This window comes from Ctenopharyngodon idella, chromosome 13 (assembly GCF_019924925.1).
Source record: "Ctenopharyngodon idella isolate HZGC_01 chromosome 13, HZGC01, whole genome shotgun sequence".
Lineage (NCBI taxonomy): Eukaryota > Metazoa > Chordata > Actinopteri > Cypriniformes > Xenocyprididae > Ctenopharyngodon > Ctenopharyngodon idella.
This window is the reverse complement of record NC_067232.1, coordinates 33,609,945-33,631,928: the sequence shown is the minus strand read 5'-3', so window position 1 is coordinate 33,631,928 and position 21,984 is coordinate 33,609,945. Positions and strand designations below refer to the sequence as shown.

The following is a 21,984-nucleotide window of genomic DNA, read 5'->3' as shown; positions in this document are numbered from 1 at the left end:
TGCTCTAACCAACCCACTTATGTCCCACTCAAAACACTCCACAGCTGTAAACTAAAAGAGGACAAGAAGCAAGGGATATGAAACAAAAGCAAACAGAAGCCTGCTAAGATTCAGTCTGCAAAGTTGCTCAGCTCGTCCCATTCGTTCTTAAATAAAAGAATGTACTCAGTTCACTTGAAGTGTAATTTCGACACCAAACAGAATAAAAAAAAAATTAAAAGTAATGTAAAAATAATGACATTTTCAACTGGTAGCCTATAGTCTACCATTGTTTGGACACACAGATAGTCCTGACCCAAGGGCTACATGGTCCACATTCTTAAAAATAATTCTTTATAGCTATATATATATATATATATATATATATATATATGTAGTTCTTTACTGGCATCTGTGGTTCACTGAAGAAACCTTAGGGTCTTTCGTACCAGGTAGTTATAGGATCTCAGTTATAGTAACTAGCCACCAGGGCGGTCCCCCGAGAACTGTGTTTGGCATCATTTATTATAAAAATGTATATTTTTGTCCCTGTGCATATTTTCTTGCATATTAGTAACAAAAAGCGCAGGTCATGTGTCACTCACAGCGTGCAGTATATGAGATGAGTCTCCATCTCTCCATAAAACGCCACCTGTTTCAAAATGTAAAGATACATAGCGATTTTGACCCTCATATTTCCATTTTTGTTAGCTTAATGTGAGGAATATTTCACATATGTTTTGGCACATTTGCCACTGATGTAAAAGTTAGAAGATTAACAATTTTTCTTCAGTAAACAATATTGATTTGAATCTCATGCATCACTTAGATCATCTTGGGTAAGTGGTGTAAACCATGTCTTATGTTACAGATCTTAAAGGGTTAATTCACCCAAAAATGAAAATTCTGTCATCATTTACTCACCCTCAAGTTGTTCCAAACCCATTGTATTTTTTTTTTTCCCCCATACTATGGAAGTCAATGGGGTCCATCAACTGTTTGGTTACCCATATTCTTCAAAATATCTTCTCTTATGTTCAGCAGATGAACGAAAATCATACAGGTTTGGAATAACTTGATGATGACAGAATTTTTATTATGAACTATCCCTTTAATAAAATCACTGGCCAACTAGCAATAATGTGAGTTTCTGCATGCTTTAGTATGTTAACCAACAAATGGCTTACAAATAGTTGTCTGCACTGGAATAGGAGAAACTGTGATAGGACCAGGTGTTTTAAAACTGAAAAAAATCTCACACTTCACCATTATTGATTGTTGTTGTGATGTTTTTGTTTTTTTCTTATAGAAACTAGAGGCCACAGCAGTTTCTATGTGTTCTGTAAGACAGTCTGCAAGGCTATCCAGCCTGGAAAACTACGTGTTCGGTGCAGAGACTGCAAACAAGGCACCCTGACCCTCAGCAGGGTATGTATATGTAAATATATGTGACCCTGGACCACAAAAGTCGCACTGGTATAATTGTAGCAATAGCCAACAATACATAGTATGGGTCAAAATTATCATTTATGCCAAAAATCATTAGGGTATTAAGTAAAGATCATGTTCCATGAAGATATTTTGTAAATTTCCTACCGTAAATATATAAAAAAAATTCTTTTTGTGAGTGGATATGCATTGCTAAGAACTTCATTTCAACAACTTTAAAGGCGATTTTCTTAATTTTTTTTTTTTTTTTTCCTAAGATTCCAGATTTTCAAATAGTTGTATCTTGGCCAAATATTGTCCTATCCTAACAAACCATATATCAATGAAAACTTATTTATTAATTTCGATTAAAAAAAAAAAAAAAAAAACCCCTTATGACTGGTTTTGTGGTCCAGGGTCACATATGCCACTCTAATTGCTTACCCTAACCAGGTACTTTCATTGCATTCAATTTACTACTGACATACTTTTATTATTATTATTATTATTATTTATTTATTTATTTATTTATTTATTTTATGTTTTTGGCGTTTAGAAGACATTTATATAAAAGTCATCTAATCAATATTGTTTTTTTTCTTGCCTTTATTTACACTCTTAAAACAAAATGAAATTTGTACAAAATATACAAACACGATTCCAAAAAAGTTGGGACACTGTACAAATTGTGAATAAAACAAAAAGGAATGCAATGATGTGGAAGTTTCAAATTTCAATATTTTATTCAGGATACAGCATAGATGACATATCAAATGTTTAAACTTAGAAAATGTATCATTTTAAGGGAAAAATAAGTTGATTTTAAATTTCATGGCATCAACACATCTCAAAAAAAGTTGGGACAAGGCCATGTTTACCACTGTGTGGCATCTCCTCTTCTTTTTATAACAGTCTGCAAACGTCTGGGGACTGAGGAGACAAGTTGCTCAAGTTTAGGAATAGGAATGTTGTCCCATTCTTGTCTAATACAGGCTTCTAGTTGCTCAACTGTCTTAGGTCTTCTTTGTCGCACCTTCCTCTTTATAATGCGCCAAATGTTTTCTATGGGTGAAAGATCTGGACTGCAGACTGGCCATTTCAGTACCCGGATCCTTCTTCTACGCAGCCATGATGTTGTAATTGATGCAGTATGTGGTCTGGCATTGTCATGTTGGAAAATTCCCTGAAAGAGACGACGTCTGGATGGGAGCATATGTTGTTCTAGAACTTGGATATACCTTTCAGCATTGATGGTGCCTTTCCAGATGTGTAAGCTGCCCATGCCACACGCACTCATGCAACCCCATACCATCAGAGATACAGGCTTCTGAACTGAGCGCTGATAACAACTTGGGTTGTCCTTGTCCTCTTTAGTCCGGATGACATGGCGTCCCAGTTTTCCAAAAAGAACTTCAAATTTTGATTCGTTTGACCACAGAACAGTTTTCCACTTTGCCACAGTCCATTTTAAATGAGCCTTGGCCCAGAGAAAACGCCTGCACTTCTGGATCATGTTTAGATATGGCTTCTTTTTTGACCTATAGAGTTTTAGCCGGCAACGGCGAATGACGCGGTGGATTGTGTTCACCGACAATGTTTTCTGGAAGTATTCCTGAGCCCATGTTGTGATTTCCATTACAGTAGCATTCCTGTATGTGATGCAGTGCCATCTAAGGACCCGAAGATCACGGGCATCCAGTATGGTTTTCCGGCCTTGACCCTTACGCACAGAGATTGTTCCAGATTCTCTGAATCTTTGGATGATATTATGCACTGTAGATGATGATAACTTAAAACTCTTGATGATAACTTCAAACTCTCAATTTTTCTCTGAGAAACTCCTTTCTGATATTGCTCCACTATTTTTCGCCGCAGCATTGGGGGAATTGGTGATCCTCTGCCCATCTTAACTTCTGAGAGACACTGCCACTCTGAGAGGCTCTTTTTATACCCAGTCATGTTGCCAGTTGACCTAATAAGTTGCAAATTGGTCCTCCAGCTGTTCCTTATATGTACATTTAACTTTTCCGGCCTCTTATTGCTACCTGTCCCAACTTTTTTGAATGTGTAGCTCTCATGAAATCCAAAATGAGCCAATATTTGGCATGACATTTCAAAATGTCTCACTTTCAACATTTGATATGTTACCTATATTCTATTGTGAATAAAATATAAGTTTATGAGATTTGTAAATTATTGCATTCCTTTTTTATTCACAATTTGTACAGTGTCCCAACTTTTTTGGAATCGAGTTTGTAGTTTTTCAGCATATATAGTTTAATTGCAAAAATAACCTGTGAAGGTTGTCATGCTGTCTCATTTGTATTTTGCTGAATGTTAAATGGATATAATCCATGTTCAATGAAAATAATTTGATAATGCCTCAATAAACTAACTACTGGCTAGTATATCTTAATAGATGTTTTCAAGCTTTGCTAATTTAAAACATGATCAAAACAGAAGTAATCAATTTTAATGACAAAAGTTCAGATAAGTGACAAATGTCGGAATCGGCCAGTAGTTGTTTGTTAAAATCGGTATCGTATCGGCCAAAATAAAAAAAATAAAAAAAGAAGAAGAAGAAATAAAAAAAGAAAATCCTCTCAGACCATCCCTAGGTTTTAACTACATGTTTAAAAGATTTTCACTTTTCTTTATCATGCCCATTAGTAATTTGTACTAGAATACAAGTTAGACCCTCATTTTAAACAAGATGTGTCGAGTTATTCTAATGCGGGAACTGTGTAGCCTACATCACTGAATTATGACTGTAGGGGGAAAAACCTGCTCATTATTGCTGCTCTTCAGTACACATTCATAAGCGCATTGAGACAAAAAATGTAACCAGAAACATTTGCTCTGTTGCCCCAAGTCTCATAACTAACTAACAGTGACACTTCTTAGCCTGCAGTATGAATGCAGAACAGCACAAACCCACGTCTCGCTGCCCCCACACGGCTGTCATAAGCCCCATCCCTCCATAATCCCGCCCGTGGCCTGTTTTATCTTTCGGCCCGTATGGACTTTCTGTCCCAACGCGTGGGCAGCATTCCCACCTCTCCGCGTTCTGCCGCTGTTTGGGAAGGCTGACTGACACGTCGCTAAGCTGCACCTGCCTTTTCTTTCCGCTCGCGGTGGTCTTCGGCGCTGAGAATCTGTTTGTCCACTGTCTCAGTGCCAGTGCCGCCCCATTCCTATGCCAATTTTGTGATGTGTCTGGCTCTTAACATCCTCGGGCCTGAAACGGGCTCCAGCTCTTCTCGTCTAACTCTCTCCAGAGAACTTTCTCCAAATATGCTGAGGAGGAGAAGACGGCAAAGTTTATGCACTCGCTGTCAGAGCTCTTCATTTGGACCTTTGGAGATATTGGATTTAGCAGCACTTTCAGTCAGAAACATTCATCTCCATCAGCAACTTCTAGCTTAAACATCCAGCTTGGGCTTTTAGCAGATTTATGTGCATGATTTGGGTGCTTTTACGCCAAGCTTCTCAAAACCTACATCACTGAATTAGGCCTTTAGGGGGAAAACCTTGTTGCTGTTACAAGTTTCTTTGCACTTTGAACATTAATAGAAAATAACCTTGGCTTGCATCTCTCCAGAACACAATTATGAGAAATACAGTTTTGACTAGATTGCTGGCATTATAAATATCTCAATGTGCCCTAAGGCTTTAATTAGAAATTTTAATTATAATGTTCGTGGTGTTCCCATTGTAATGAAACCCCCAGCCCCACAGATATTAAATTTCAGACTTCACATTTCAGATTTAATATTTGTCGTACGACATTGTGGATAAAGTTTAGCTATTTGGTTGTTTTATCTTAAAGGGATAGTTCACCAAAAATGACAATTATTTAATCATTTACTCACCTCATTTTGTTCTAAATTTGTATGTTTTTTTTCTGTGGAACACAAAAGAAGACTTTCTGAAGAAAGTGCACTGTCCTTTCTTTAAACGACAACAGTTCTTAGTAGCCACAGCTCTTAAGCTCCAAAAACAACCAAACATATCATAAAAGTTGTAAGCAGACCATATCACTTGTGGCACTAATAGCTTTGTGTGACAAGCAGGCTGAAATGTAAAAATATATTTCATTATTCTGCAAAAATCTTGAGTATCACAAAAAATGACCGGAAAAATTATGTTATTCAAAGTCGATAGTGATTAGTGCGATAGTAATATATGGAGACTTGATAAATTGCAGAAGACAAATAGGACTTTTTTACCCTTTGAATTCCAGGATATGAAATTGCTATATGTCTCTCTTCCATTTTGTTTAGATTTTTGCGTCGGCACAGCCCACATAATAATACCTCATGTGAATTATCCGGTAATCATTGGCTGCGCTGCGAAAGGTCAGCGGCAAACAGGGTCAACTCTGAGCATCGCATTACAATGCTTCACCTGCTTGCAACACGGTGCCAGGGGTAATGCTGTAGCTTCATGCTTCACTCCACACAGTTCAATACACTGCCAAAACATTAACACAAATCACATTAAAAGCCCTTTGTAGTTGGGATTAAAGACTATTTATTACTTGGATGTTAGTAATATTTTTTACTTCGAGAAGGAATGAATGTGTTCATGGCACTTTCCAAAAAAAGGATGCAACATACATCCTGAAAATAAAAATTCAATGGGGCTTGTGATTTTTGTGACAGAGTTAACAAATTTTAAATGGTTATGTGGTTGTGCATTGTTTTATACCAGTAAACTCTAAATGAGCATGAAAATTAAATTGTCAAATTTATGTATAAAATAAACATGTAAATAAATTAAATTACATAAATAAATAAATAAATAAATAAATAAATAAATAAATAAATAAATAAATAAAAAACAACCAGAATGGGTAACAGAACTGCAAGTAACAAGGCTTCATATTTAGCTTCAGTTAAGCTGTCACTCTAGCTAGTTTGAGATCAATTATTGGTTTGTAGTTATTGAAACTTATATAGTAACTTACACTTTAAGTCCTCAGTGTCACATGATCCTTCAGAAATCATCCTAATATATTGATTTAGTGTTCAACATTTCATATTATATATATGTGTATATATGTGTATATATATATATATATATATATATATATTATTACTAATGGTATTATTACTGAAGTGTGGAAGTATTTTTTCAGTATTATTTGATGAATACAAAGTTCAAAACACTGTAAAAGTGTTTTTTCACTTTTATACCAATTTAATGAATACTTGTGGAACAAAAGTATTAATTTCTTTTAAAAAAATCTTACTGACCCCAAACAGTTAACTTTTTCTATACAGTATTTTTCCTATAAACTATTTATTTATTTTTTTTTCCCTTATAATAATTTTGATAACACAGAATATATACAGTAAGAGCAATATAACATGAGTAGAAATATGGCTGTATATCAGCACGGCTGTTATTCAGTCGTAGGTAATCACAGCCTGCTGATATACAGCTATATCGCATGGCTACGAGTGTGATATTGCATTTATACAACAGTTCGACGGCACGAGTGTGTAAATAAGAAACAACAACGAATCTTTAAAAACCCTCTTTTGTGAGGAACTACTTTCTTCTGCCACGGATTCAAATCTCAAGTTGACAGTTTAACAGTTGAGCCCAAGCCTTCGTTACTAATTCTAAAATGTCACTTTACAACTAGTAATGAAGGAACGTTGATTCGCTTCATTGAAGCTTATTGTATTATTTAGAGTATTATGATATTTTGAGAGAAAGATCGAGTAAACAAGTGTATTACCAGCATCTGATATACAGGAGCATCCATTCTTTAGGTCGATGTCCATAATATTATATCCATTATAAAAAATTAGTTTGAATGTCTGCTGAGGAAATATCTTTATCTTTGTCCTTTTAAAAGTTAAGGGGATTTCCATGACAGCGCTAAAACAACTTCCTTGCTTACAACCAGTCTCTTTCAATTTGCTACTGACTCACTCATAAAGACCATCTTTGCCGCCATCTAATGGCGTAATAATGTAACTTTCACTGAAGTCGAAATCACAATCACTAACAGACCCTTACTCAATACCAAATATGGCATATTATTTATAAAAATTATTGAACAGTTTTATTTAAATTTATTGAACAGTAATATTTAAATAAACAACAATAGCCATTAATCAATAGGAAATAAACACAAGCAAACAATTCAGTCAAACGTACAAAAACAGTGCTCTAGTACAGGATTCAGGATAAATATAGCCTAAATATAAAGTTATGAAACTTAATTTTCCCCTCGAAAAATCGATTATGTACCACAAATGAATTACATCTCATTTAACCACTATCTACATAAGAGCCGAGATGAAGCTGTTCTCTGCAGGGTACGTGAGTGCTGAATGGCCGTTGACGGCCTGGAGCTCACATCTGCGAAAGCATCTAAACAGATTGTAAAATAGGTGCTGTGTGTATATATGAATCACATATTATTTGAGGTCTAAATAACTACATTTTTGCCTAAAAATCTCTTAAAACTACATTCCGTGACACAACAGAAGTATTTGTAAAAAATATGGTGGATTTGCTCGACCGCCAAGACAGTCGCGACAAGCGGAGTGATACAAACGGTGAAACGGTTCCAGTGCTGATACTGGGGGAATATCACACAGCTCTCAGCCAATCAGATTCGAGAACCGGAAAGAACTGCTGTATATATATATATACAGTCAAACCAAAATTTATTCAGACACCTTGAACATTTCATTCATTAATACAGTTTATTAACTATAGTCTAAAAAATTTGTAGCAGAAGGACCGCTCCCTCGAGGCACATTTGGACGATTTTTTGTTTTTGGTACCAGCTACAACTTTCCTGGACAGCAGCCTCTGCAGCTTCCTGTATGCCGGCCTTAACACCGCCACCAAAGCGCAGCTGTCCGGGGAGGGGCCTCGAGGGAGTTTGCCGGATTACGTGGAGTGGGTGCTGGCGTCATGTGTATCTTCGATGACCGTGGATTTCTGCGACGACGACGCCAGTCCCACTCCCACTCCCACTCCAGTGCCCAGCCATCAACACCCTGACTGCGGGGATCGGCAGCATGAGCCCACCGCAGACCGTGAGAAGGACTTCGCCGCGATGTTCGAGCCAGCGCCAACGGGAGCGACCGAGCAGAACATCACCACGGAGCCTGAGCAACGCGGGACTGACCAGATGTGCGAGCCGGCTGTACCATCCGTCGCCGAGGGAATTCTAGTGGAATACGAGGGTATGGAAGTGAGCCCCACCCAACCCCCTGCCACTGAGAGTGAGTTTTTGGCATGCACTGGTGACTCTTTGTTTGATTTAGGAGAGGTTAACCTTCTACCTGTTTTACTACCGTCCGAATCTACCTGGTATATGTCTAGTTCTCTGGCCCCTCCCTCTCCCACCACCTCTCCAAAATCATGTTGAGACTCGCTCATCTTCTGAAGGATTTTGTTGCACTCTCCAAACCTCTCTTCTGTCCCAAGCCACGCCTGTCACCCTGTCATCGCTGTCTCCCATCAGCCCCTCAGTTTCTCCATCTCCTCTCAGTGGTGGGGATCCACCTCGGGACTGCTGGGAGCCACCTCCTCCTGGGCGTGAGGAGCCTGGGGTTCCGCCTTCAGCCTCAGAGCTCTCCACTCCCCCTCGACCTGGCTCCTACACCTACGCTCCTTCCACCCTCGTCGTCAGCAGGTACCATCGGGCATTCGGCCTCGCTGGGGTCCCTCGGCACGTCGGCTCCGCCTGGGTCGGACATCGCCACACCTCTGCTGCGGACTTACGGGCCATTCGCTCCTCTCTGGCCCTCCACCCCTTCTGCTACGGCTAGCTCCGCCCTCCCTCAGTCTCCACCTCCGCCCTCGGTCGCTCCAGCTCCACCTCTACCCTCTGGATCCCTGCTTCCACCGCGGGGGGTCGTTGCTACGGCTCAGTCGCAGGTCGCCCAGGCCATCGGGGTCCCTTCGAGTCTTCGGCGCTCCGGCTGCACAGGTGGGCTCCAACTCTTATGTCATCGTCGCTTCCAGTCATCCCCATGGTGGCGTCTATAACTACATCACCATGGCTCCTCCTGCCTGCGACGCCGCCATCGGGGCGCAGTCTTGGCTGTGGCCTGGATGGGAATACTTCTTCCTCTGTTCAAGGCACCTCCCTGGTCTTCACCACCATCTGCACCTCCCTGGACTTCTCCATCACCTGCACCACCCTGGAATCCTGCACTTCGCCTCCTCCCGGTTAGCCGTCCACCTCCTGAGCCGCCTCCTACACCATCTTCAGCATCCCATCTTCATCTTCCCCTCTCCACGGCGCGAGGACGCGCCTTTCCGGGAGGTGGCGATATGTTACATGTGCACTCTGTTTTGGACTTGTGTTGTGCCATCTCCCGCCACTAGTTTGTTCCCATAGTTACTTATCACCTCATTATCACCACCAGCTGTGTTCCATCACCCACCTTGTTATCCTGTGTATATTAGCCCTGTGTTTTCAGTCCAGTGTGGTCCGGTATCGTTCGTGTCTAGTGTGGTTGTCTCTCCTGTGAACCTGCCTGTGGATTTATTAAAAGACCGTTTTCCTTGATCTCCTTCGTCGTGCGTATACTTACAACCAGCTAATGTAACATATGTCAGATAACACTTAAGCAAAACATGGTCAGGTCAATGTGTCTGAATAATTTTTTGTCCCAAATTTTTATTAATGTTACTGGTAGTCCAGTGTATGAAGAATTTTGGCGTATAATATGTCATAGTTTACTTTTTGGTTTGACTACATATATATATATATATATAAATTTATGTTAATATACCAAAACATGGAATATTTCCCATGGGATTTTAATGCTTTAAAAAGTCATTGGACATCAAAGTATACTGTATTAGTGGAATGTGCCTAAAGTCTAACTACAGTTGATATTTTCACCAAAGATGGTTTCTTATATAAGCCAAGATTTGATGTCACTGTGATTAGTACTGTGTTTCCTCCATGTGTTCAAACACGGAGTATTTGCTGTGTGTGCTTCAACCTTGTTTTCTCTGGATGTCTGCCATGTTTGTGTTTTCACAGACTTCAAATGTCTATAATTGAGTGTGGTGAACGCAAGCGCAGTCGACCAATCAGGCGCTTTGACTTGGGTCTGTGTGTATCAGATGTGTCTCTGCTGGATACAGGAAGTAGAATCCTTACAGCTGGCTCACAGACACAGCCCTGTTTGTTAAACAATAATGTAATTAAGGCTTTGTGGGACTGCGATGTTGATTCTCCTCCATGGGAAAAAAAAAACGTCCTGAGAGGGTGGGGAGGTGAAACTGATGTGAACAATGCGGGAGGTGTGTTGTTGAATAATTCATCGCCATTTTTCTCATTAATCATTTACACTCTTCAGTGGCGCGCTCGTGTGTGCGCGTGCGTTTGTTTTGAGCCGACGCGTCAGGGGTCTGTGTGACCTTTCCTTGCTGTCTCTAAGCAGGTGTCTTCGTGTAATCTCCGGGCTCCTCCACCACAGCACGGCGGTTTCATCCCTCCTCCCTCCCTTCCCTTCACCCCCTCCCGCTTCCCCTGTGGGCGAGTAATGATTTTCTTAACCTTTTCTCTTGCTTATTAAGGGCCCTGTCAGAATGTTTAAATGCTTATGCTAATCAGGCACGGTCGGAGTCAGGCGGAGTGGGGTGGGGGGACGTTGTCCCAAAACAATTATGGATGGAGAGAGTGTCTTAATCTGGCAGAAGGACAAGGAAGAGTGTGTGACAGAGGTGGCAGGTATAAAGAAAACCATGTGATACTGGTGGTTTTTAAAGGGATAGTCCACTCTAAAACATAATTTATATAATTGTTGTATGAGAATAATAATGGAATTTTCACTTTTTTTTTTTTTTTTTTTGGTGAACTACCTTAAGACCATAAAATTTTATTTGGGTAATCAAAGTTAGACGCATAAAAAACACATTTTCTGAAGCAACCGTGCCATTTTAGCTTGCTTCTACAAGTATTTGAGATCTTTTAATGTGATTTGTGTTTCATGGGACTAAAGGCATGGTAAAGGCACGTTTTAGTCTATGTTTTAGAGTTTTTGATCCATTTCTCTTTGCATTAAACTGCCCTTCTGTCTGTAACACAGTTTGTAGATCAGGGAAGAAGGAAGCAGTAACCGACAAATGTTCAACAATACTTTAATAAATAAACAAACACAAAACTAATGTAAAAGTGGTAGCCCCTCACGGATGACTGCCGCACACACATAAAGAAAACATAAAACATAATGTAAATCCAGGCCTGGTCCTCTCTCGTACTTCACTGTCATTGCTCCTTCTTTTTATGCTTCCGAGCTCCTTCGTGAGATATGAGACCGGTGCGGCACCTGGGGGTAAGAACAGACGAGGCAAGAGAAAAGGAGACGGAAGCATGAGGAGTGACAGAGACGAGAGAGGGGAAAGAGGAGAGAGGAAAAGAAAAAAAAAAATTCTTGGTCTGGTTCCCAAAACGCACATCCATCCGGTCCTCCACCAGCTGGCTGAAGTCTTCCGCGATGCCTGGCAGCGGCACTGGATAGCCATCGGTGGATGGCTTGACTCTCCTCAGCTGCCTGGTGGACGGCGATGGCTCCTCTGTGTTTGGGCAGCCGACAGGAGTCCCAAGTTCCCTGCTCTTCCCCATCATGGTGGATGGCAGCAGGCTCCGGCCTCAGGCAAACGGCGGCAACTCCTCCGCTCCCTCACGGACGGCAGTCGCCCCTCCACAACCCAGGCGGCCGGCAGTGAGTTCCAGTCTACCGCCTCGAGCATCCATGGCGGCAGACTCTGCTCCTTCCTCCTGGGTTTCGGCACCAATGTAACACAGCTGTAGATCAGGGAAGAAGGAGGCGGGAACTGGCGAACGTTCAGCAATACTTTAATAACTAAACAAACACAAAATGAAAGTAAAAGCGGCAGCCCCTCATGGACGACTGCCGCACACACATAAACAAAACATAACATAAAGTCCAGTCCTGTCCTCTCTCGTCCTTCACTGTCTTCGCTCCTCCTTTTATGCTTCCGAACTCCTCCGTGAGATACGAGACCGGTGTGGCACACAGGTGACACTCATTATCAATCACGCCACTGGCCTTGTGCCGTTCTCATGGCCCTCGGCCTCGTCCTGCTTACCACCGTCTTTTGACCCTTCTTACTCTATATTCCTCATCACATTCCTGCCCTTTACTTGTCGTCCAATTACCATAGTCCTCCTCATCTTCCTGTGACTGATGTCTATCATCTCTGTGATGTTCTGTGTGTTGTCTGTAGGGACCGTGCTGCTGGGATGACGTCCTTCTCCCTAACAGGATTCATGGAGTATGTCAGTCACAAGACTGTGATGGCAGACTAGCGGTGAGACAGCAACAATTTTGTCATGTTATTGTAGGCATGTGACGGTATCAAATTTTCATGTTACGATAGTTGCTGAAGCTTTTATCACGGTATTATCACGATATTGCTAAAAAAGTGTTGTCAGAGTATAACAGGTTTAAGAACTCTTTTTGTAGTAACAAAAAGAACTCTGAATGTTTAAATACAATAACGCAATACACAAAACAGTTTAAAATGCAAAAGAATTATAATGAACAACAGGTAACACTTTACAGTAAGGTCTCATTATTTAATGTTAGTTAATGCATTAACTAAGATTGAGCAATAGCTACATTTGTTACAGAAGGTATGTTAGTTAATGTTAGTTAAGAAACAGATCTTTGTTAGTTTTATCTCAGGTCCACTGAATAAGTTTTTTTTATTTTAGTAATGTTATTAAACATTAACTAAGAAATTAACATTAACTAAGATTAATAAATGCTTTATAAGTATTTTTTATCGTCAGTTTGGTAATAATGAATTAACGTGTTAACTAATGAAGCCTTATGTCACTAAGTTTTACTGAACAATAACAAATAATCAGAACATTTCTAATCATTAGGGTATGTTGTAGTTCAGATTAAAATATAAAAATGTTTAAGTTTGAAAATAAATAGCCTATTAAGTCTTTAGGTACTAAGTATTTGGTGCTGTGATGAACAACATTGAGATTACAAAAAACTGAATGGCTGTTTGAAGCATTTTAAATACTGTTCAGTAGCGCAGCTTGGGGTTTATGGGGTTTCCGGGGTAACCGCTGCACTTCTGCTGTTCCATCAGCGCCCTCTGCTGTCATAGAGTGAACGCGCACTTTCATTCAGCGCGTCTCCTTCACTAGCTCCACCATGTGCTTCTCATGCACGTTGGGCTTGTTTACATCTGAGTCCCTTTGACGCAGAATACAGCGGTGTTGTGCATTTTATACTGTTGATGGGTAAAGTATTCCTAAAATGCATTATAAAAATTTGAATAATTAATAAATAATTATTCACGGTATTTTGAAGTGCCCGCGATAACAATATCGTGCATATTCATTATCGTGATATATCGTATTACCGAATATCGGCACATGTCTATAATATTGTATTAATTATTCTTTTGCCACTTTCCTGAATAATAATAATAATAATAATAAAAACCTTAAACCTGGCTGGGAGACCAGCAAAACCAGCTTAAACCAGCTAAAACTGATTGGTTTAAGCTGTTTATTAATGATAAAGACAAGAAATTGTTGTGAGAGATGGAGGAAATGGGCCTGCAATGTTGCCTTGGCTGGATTCAAACCTGAATTTCCCATATGAGCATGAAGTCTCAAGGTGTCTTGAATAAATGTGTTTACAGCTAGTCCACACTTTTCATAATTGCATAGACACTTACATTTTTATATTTTACCAAAGTTTTCAGCATGCTACATTCAATCAGAACTTATTGATTTTACAAAGCCACATTTTCAATGGAGGCACAACATTTGTTGTCCATCTAGCGCTGTAGTGCTTGACAGACAAAGAGGACCGTCCACAGGTTGCACTAAATTGGTAGCTTTAACCCAGCTGGGTCCAGTAATACTATCCTCATGCTACAAATACATAAAAATCAGTGCAGTGGAGTTGTTTTAGACTGTTAGTGGGGGTTTGCAGGACATGATTATATCTCATTTGTGCTTCTTGTAGGAGTTTTACCTGAAATGTGCTGCCCACCCCACCTGTGATAATGACACTTCAGCTGCGCTGGACTTGATAATGACCAACACACGCAGAGTGCCCTGCATCGCCTGCACTGACATTGTGTGAGTTGCTCTCGGTTTTCCCATGTGCCTGTAGCTAAACCCATCATAGAGTTCGAAATGAGTCTCTTGGGCTGCACTACAAAGAGCCGATCAGACAACATTAATCTCAGCATGTCCCAAACAGCCGTGATGCGATAAACAAACAAATGATAACAGATTACACATTAAATTAAATGTGAAATTTTGAAGTAGAAAGACTGAAATATTCTTTTCTTGTAAAACATACTCCAGTAATATGTTTTATTTTCAACTTTGAATATTTTTATAGTCTAGAATCAACGTGAAATGTATAATCAATTTATATTTTTTAAATATTTTTAATATTTAAAAAAATATACATTTTTAATTATTTAAATAATATTTGCTTATAGTCATATTTTTAACTTGAGTCTTGCAGATTATTCAGATTGAGGCATATTGGAATGTGCTCTGGAAGTGCCACCCTAATCCTTCCCAGTTATTTCTATTTTGTTTCGTCATTCTGCTTAGCTCTGCCTGCAATAAAAACTCATCACTGCTTTGAAACTCTGGCTTGTCAAGCTACAAGCTACTCATTATTTAAAGTAGTTAAACTACAGTCAAAGTACTCTTTTGGAAAAAGTACCCTTGTGAAAAAGAATGCACTTTAGCATGCTTTCAAAAGAATACTTATTGTGGAAATAAGACAGGCATGGGGTATTCCCCATGAACAAAGGCTCGCTGGCAACAGTGGGCTCCGGGATGACATTCAGCAGCTAACCTGTGCTGGTGGTGGGAACTGTTAGGTGCTCATAGGTAGGATTACACACTCCTATAAAAGACCTGTGAGTTAATACCTGCGGGCACCCTGACATTGTGCCTTAAATTGCAGGAAATGGTCTACAGGGGACGTCTCGATAGGGTAATTCGACCAATAGTTGATGGTTTCCCACCATCGTTCTATGGGCGGAGGAACCTTCTCACTAGTATCCAACCAGAAGAAGGTCAATGGTCATTCAATGGAGCTGGGGGGCCCCATTAAGGCGTTTGAGACCTAGCACTGCTAACTGCTTTTGTAGCCTCTGCATCTGGTTTCTCTCTAAGATGTACTGGCATTGCCTCCCCTCTGATCAAGAGGGACCCAGATGAGAGAAGCCCTTGATAAGTGTTAGGACCCCCAAGGTAGTTTAAACTGTCCTGGTGGTGACAAATGTCGACAAACCACTTCTCCTGCCAAGGAAACCTGCGGCTGCACATGACTTTGCAGAAATCAAAACCCAGTTTGATGTAGTTACCAGTGATAAGCCAGAGCAATGGTGATGATGCTCAGGTTCTTGGGACCTCATTCTAGAGTGGGTGGGGCCAATCCCATGGTAAACTACCGCCTGCTTGAAGTCAGGCAAGGAGCTATCACTCACCACAGCACTACCAGAATGGGTGTAATCGTTTGTCTTTGATTTCACCCAAAAAGTCAAGATTCTTTTTTTGAACCACTTAAAAGGATAGTTCACCCAAAAATGAAAAGTCATCATTTACTCACCCTCATGTCGTTCCGCACCTGTAAGACCTTTGTTCATCTTCAGAACACAAATGAAAATATTTTTAATGAAATCTGACCGATTTCTGTCCCTCCATTGACAGCTACGCAACTACCACTTTGACGCTTCAAAAAGTTCATAAAGAGATCTGAAACTAATCCATATGAATTGAGTGATTTAGTCCAAATTTTCTGAAGAGACTCAATCGCTTTATATGATGAACAGATTCAATTTAGGCTTTTATTCACATATAAACACTGATCAGCAAACATAAACTGAACCTGCTTGACGTGCGAGAACAAATCTCTTGCTAAAGCTCAAAGGTGCTGCATAACACACAAGAATGAACTTCATGGGTTCTTGTGGAAGCTCAAATGTGCTGTGTAACACGAGTAAAAATATCTTTATTTGTGTTCTGAAGATGAACGAAAGGTTTGGAACAACATGAAGGTGAGTAAATGATGACAGAATTTTCATTTTTGGGCGAACTAACCCCTTTAAGTACTTGTAATTTCATAAATACTTCTATTTTTTTTTTTAATATGATTTCAGTGTACTGTTTGGTTCAAGTGTTTGTCAGCAGACAACAATCATATAGGAAAAGTAACTTTCTAAACAAAGCAAGTTTGACAGAGCAGTTTGGAGAGTTCTGATTGATCCAGCAGTCAGAAAAGATGAAATGCCTGCAACACATTGGATAAGTAAACTAAAGATTGATACAAACGGTCTGAAAGACTAGCTGTCTGTGCTCTTGAACCTACGTACGCCTCCTGCTGTGCGGCCCTTCAATCAACAGTGGCCATTTTTCCAGAAAGAGTGAGTGCTAAATGTGTTCTGCCAATGAAGGTCAGCTATTAGCGGGGCGGTCCCGCAGAAATGCTCCTACCTGCTGCTCTCGTGTGGAGGGTCGGGCAGGCTGGCGGTCGAGCGCCTGGAGAAACCAGACAATGAAGCCCAATCACCAACAACCACCATTCAAATCAAGGACTGATTGAAGTAGTGCCGCAATTACCTTCCTGAGTAGAGCTTTGTTTTTCCACCGTCCTCCATTCCACTCTTCTTCCTCCTCACAGATCTCCTCCATTTGTTTAAAAGGGCATCGACAAGGACGCGGCCAGTCTCTTACAATAGATGCGGGAGAAAGGGGTCATGGAGGTGGAACACTGTGTTAGCAAGTTGACTTCCAGTCAAGTGAGTCTGGGTTTGCGAGTGAAGGGGGAGTACTGGAGAAATGGAAAGAAAATTGTCATGAGATTTCTGAGAGATGTTTCTTTGCTTACTACACAAGGGTCTTTGAGGTTTTCCGAAGGTTTTCTAAACAAGCTCTCTAGCCACCCCCTTTCTCCCAGCAGCCCTCTCCTCATCAGTGTTATTCTTCAGGGAATCTCATGAATCTCATGAAAACTGTACAGATCATATTTCACCCCAAAAACTCTTTCTCCGCCATTGACGAGTTTTTCCGTCATTTATGCTTCCCTGCCATTGATTGTTTTTCTGGCAATCCGTGTTTTCACTGCTATACTGTAGGGGGTGCTGTTACGCATGTTACGCAGTCTACTCAATGTATGTTTTGATCATCTTTCTGAATCTGATCCGGACAAAGTCTTTGACAAAAAACAAACAAACAACAACAAAAAAACAACAACAGTTTTCTCAGCTTTTTGTCCAAAAAACATTGTGCCATTATTTTTTATGACAGCTCGGCATATTCCCTCAAAAAATTCTCATTAATATGATGCAAATAAATAAATAAATAAATAAATAACAACAGTATGTTCTTTAAATTGTGGGAAAAAAAAATGTATTGTGGTAGATTTTTATTAGTAGTCGGCTATTTTATTTGTAGATTTTTTTAGTTAAAATGTATATAAATGTATAAGAGAAAGTGTATTTTTTCACCATTTTAATCAGTTTTTGCCATCACTAGTTCATTTTAAAAGTACCTGCAGTGTGATTAATGATTTTTAAAAGTATTCCATCTTGTCTCAAGTTTGGATTATGAGCTCATAAAATGCTTGTAAAATTTTCTCTTTGATTTTTGTGGTAAAATGTGACCTGGACCTGTTCTTTGTGAGATTCGCTCTCTTCCTCTAGAGACCTTGCATCTTCAGTTGGCCCCTGGGACCTTACACACAGTCCACGTCTTTCGAAATAACTTCTTTTCCATACATGGACTCTAACTCTGTCATAGTGTACATGAGATGTACATGTTTTTATCCTAACCAGCCATGACAAGTGCCCATTTTGTCATGGCTTGGTTTCTGTTTCTGTTGTATTGCACTTTGTAGCTCCGCCCACAGCGAAATTTCATTGGTTTGTTCAGAAGAACCAAGGGAGACTGACCCTCCTCAAAAATCTATTCTCAATTATTGTGTGATACAACTAAAGTGGTAAAATTGATGTTTGTTCTGTTTACTCTATTATTGTGCATAACACAGATGAATATTATGTTAAAATAATATTATTGGTTGTTGGTTACTGGAAAGATTATTAAAGGGATAGTTCACCTAAAAATGAAATGATTTACTCACCCTCAAGCCATCCTAGGTGTATATGACTATCTTCTTTCAGACCAACACAATTCTACTCTATGCCATGACGTACAAGGCATTGTGTACTACGTCACAGAAGTTAACTCTTTTTGGACGTACGTCGAATGCGTATGGCTGTTGCTCCGGAAGCTCATTATTTTACTTTATAAAGTTTTAAATAAGGATTATTGTCTTAAACAAATGCATCGATTCGCTTCAAATGGCCTTTATTAACCCCCTGGAGTCACATGGATTCATTTTTTTTTTTTCTTCAGAATTTGGGGCCCCATTCACAACCATTATAAACCTTGGAAGACTAAGGGTATTTTTAAATATATTTCCGATTGTGTTCATCTGAAAGAAGATAGTCATATACACCTAGGATGGGATAATTGTCATTTTTGTCATTTAAATGCTTTTACAATCAAAGCTCTTACTAAAAGTCACTTGCTAAAAAGTATAAAATATCAATCAGACGACAGAAGGCATGTATTAGATTGTGTACAGCAGGTTTTTCACCAGTTTTGATCATGTTGTTCATTTAGAGGCCTTAGACATTTGCATATCAAGTATGATACAGTAAGCTTTATAGGGTTAAATATAAAAAATAATCAGAATTGGTATGGGAAAATTCCCTCACTGGCTATCTCTAGCATCCGAAGTATGTTCATCAAGTATGTTTTGATTGGCTGTGATTGTACAGCATCACACAGCATTACTGCTTTCAGTGTGGATAGACATGTCTTGTTATTGGAAACTAGGGGTGCAACAATATATCATGTCAATATATTGCAATACAAAATTGCAGCAATATCGTATCGTGGATAGTGACAATATGTGTTGTGTATAGTTCACCCAAAATTAAAATTACTGTGTGAGGGGGAAAAAAAAAAATCAAGTTTACAGAGTTTTAGTGTCAGTACTACATTAAACTACTATATATAATGTTGAATATAATGTATAATAATGCAATGAGGGAATATTTGTGGGTCCTGATAATGCCAAATGTCTTGTGTTACCAGTAAAAAATGGCCTACATTATTTTAAATATATCTAGTCAGTGACAGAGTGCAAACATGCTCATCTAAAATAAATCTGTTTCAGCGTTAGAATCATGAATATTTTTATTCTGGTATCACCATTGTCCTGTGCATTGGGTTACCAGCACCAAGTCCAAACCTATTCATTTCCACTCCCAATGTAATACAAATTTAGCATTTTAATCAACAGTACATTTTTTTGTTATCCTTTTACCATATGTCATGGAGTATCGCAATAATATCATATTGTGAGTTCAGTATCGTGATATGTATCGAATCGTGACTGAGGGTATTGTTACACCCCTAGAAACTAGTGGTGTTTTTCTTAAAAGCACTTTTATAATATGATGCAAAGTTGTGTAAATGTACACTGTCAGTGGGATTCAGACCTTTCGGTGTCTTCCAGGACTCCAGTGCTGGTGTTTCAGTGTGCTGAGCGTCATGTGATCTGCCTGGACTGCTTCCACCTGTACTGTGTGACCAGACTCAATGAGCGGCAGTTTATCCAGGAGCCGCTGGTGGGCTACTCCCTACCCTGCGCAGGTAAACATACCTTAAGTGTTCACGGACGTGAATGGCTATTAGTGCACGCGTGTGTGTATGCGTGTGTGTTTCTGTATGTGATTGTGTGCACAGGCTGCTGAGTTTGGCAGTGATTGATGGTGGTGTGTTGGTGGCTGCAGTGAAGAGGAGATACTATCAAATTGTTCTCCTTCACTCTCTCGCACACACATTCGCACACACTGGGCCCTCGCTGTGCCCCCGTTGGCCCACCACATCCGTTAATGCCACCCGGTAATGGGGCTCCAGGGAGAAGCATTGACCCCCTATCAGCCAGAACACCCCACCAATCTCTCACACGCTGTATCTCTCTGTATCTACCGCTGTCTTGCCCTTGCGCTCCTTCATTTGTTTCGCTGCCATTCTCCTCCTTTCTTTTTCTCTTTTACTGATATTTTTTTTGTCTTTTTCATTTTATGCTCTCAGTACTTATGGTTTTGCTTCGGCTGTGTCTGGTAAAGACAGTCGATATTACTTTACAATAAGGTTCCATTTGTTCACTATATTAGTTAACATGAACTAACAATGAAAAATACTTTTTATTAATCTTAGTTAAAGGTACACTATGTAACTTTTGTCCCTATAGCAGTTAAAAAACAAAACTGCATGCATTTTGCGGAAGAACATTGTTTTGGTTGTGCTTCAGCTCTGCGTGACTGTGCGGATGAATATGGTTCTCTCTCATAACTAAAAAAAGAGAGAGATTATCCTACTGCTCATAAAATATTCACTAATAGACCTAAGAGAGATAACCAGTTTAGATGGAAAGGATCTCAAGCTGACTAGCTGAAGATGTTACTGTAGCTTTACCCATTAATAGACATGATACTTCCTTGGAAATAAATTCCAGCACAGAGCTACAACAACCATAATGAAATGACCCTTCACAATAGATAATGCTTTACAATGTTAGAGAGCTACATATGACAATTTATCTGTTCAATAAAATACCTTACTCACCTGTTGAGTAATAAAAACACCAACTCTGGGTCGCTTTTACAACATTTCAAATCCCTCAGTTATTGCCATCTCTGAAAAGCCAAGCCAGTGTTAATTCTGGTTTTATTACAAGCTATAATGCCTAATGTAATATAAGTCTCTTGTGTCCCCAGAATGTGTCTGTGAAGTTTCAGCTCAAAATACCCCACAGATCATTTATTATAGCTTGTCAAATTTGCCCCTATTTGAGTGTGAGCAAAAACATGCCAAACATCCCTTTAAATGCAAATGAGCTGCTGCTCCCGGCCCCTTTCCAGAAGAGGGCGGAGCTTTAACAGCTCACGCTTCAGTTGCTCAACAACAACAAAGCTGGAGAATCTCACGCAGCCAAAATGAGGATTGTCAGTAACGGTGTTCAGCCTTACATTGTTCAAACCGGAGTCGACACTGATGGAGAGACTCAGGAAGAAGTTACAACTTTTAAAATGAAACTGGACGTTTCTGAACGGTTAGTGGATAAATTTATGTAGTTGCTGTGGAGTTGATTCAACTCATCGACTAGCATGTGCTGTCATGTTAATCTTTTGTGCAAATCCAGTGTTAAATTGACTCTCGTTTGTGAAGCAGTCCAACATAAAATGACGGCATGGTAACAATACAGCATCCTCTTCTCTACAGCAGCCCAACATGGCCTCACCCCCTTTGTTGTGTGTTCCTGGGGGCAGGGTTTATGTAAATTTTGTGGTTAGTGATGCCACCAGCCCGGGAAGAAGCTCATTGTAGTCCCTAGCAGTCGTTTTTTGGGTAGAGTTTTCATTTTTGGATAGAGTATCCCTTTAAGTCTTGTGAGCCTTAAGTACACATAAGCAACAGCT

The 21,984-nt window shown here is 39.8% G+C and overlaps 1 protein-coding gene across 1 annotated transcript in view; it reads left to right on the top strand.

Annotated features, from left to right (window-relative positions):
* Nucleotides 1-21,984, top strand: part of prkn (parkin RBR E3 ubiquitin protein ligase) — a 186,033-nt gene that overhangs the window by 80,481 nt on the left and 83,568 nt on the right. Inside the window, exons 4-7 of the mRNA XM_051917228.1 lie at nt 1,289-1,407; nt 12,655-12,738; nt 14,427-14,542; nt 20,016-20,152. Coding sequence (XP_051773188.1) covers nt 1,289-1,407; nt 12,655-12,738; nt 14,427-14,542; nt 20,016-20,152 — 456 coding nt within the window. The remainder of the gene's footprint in view (nt 1-1,288; nt 1,408-12,654; nt 12,739-14,426; nt 14,543-20,015; nt 20,153-21,984) is intronic.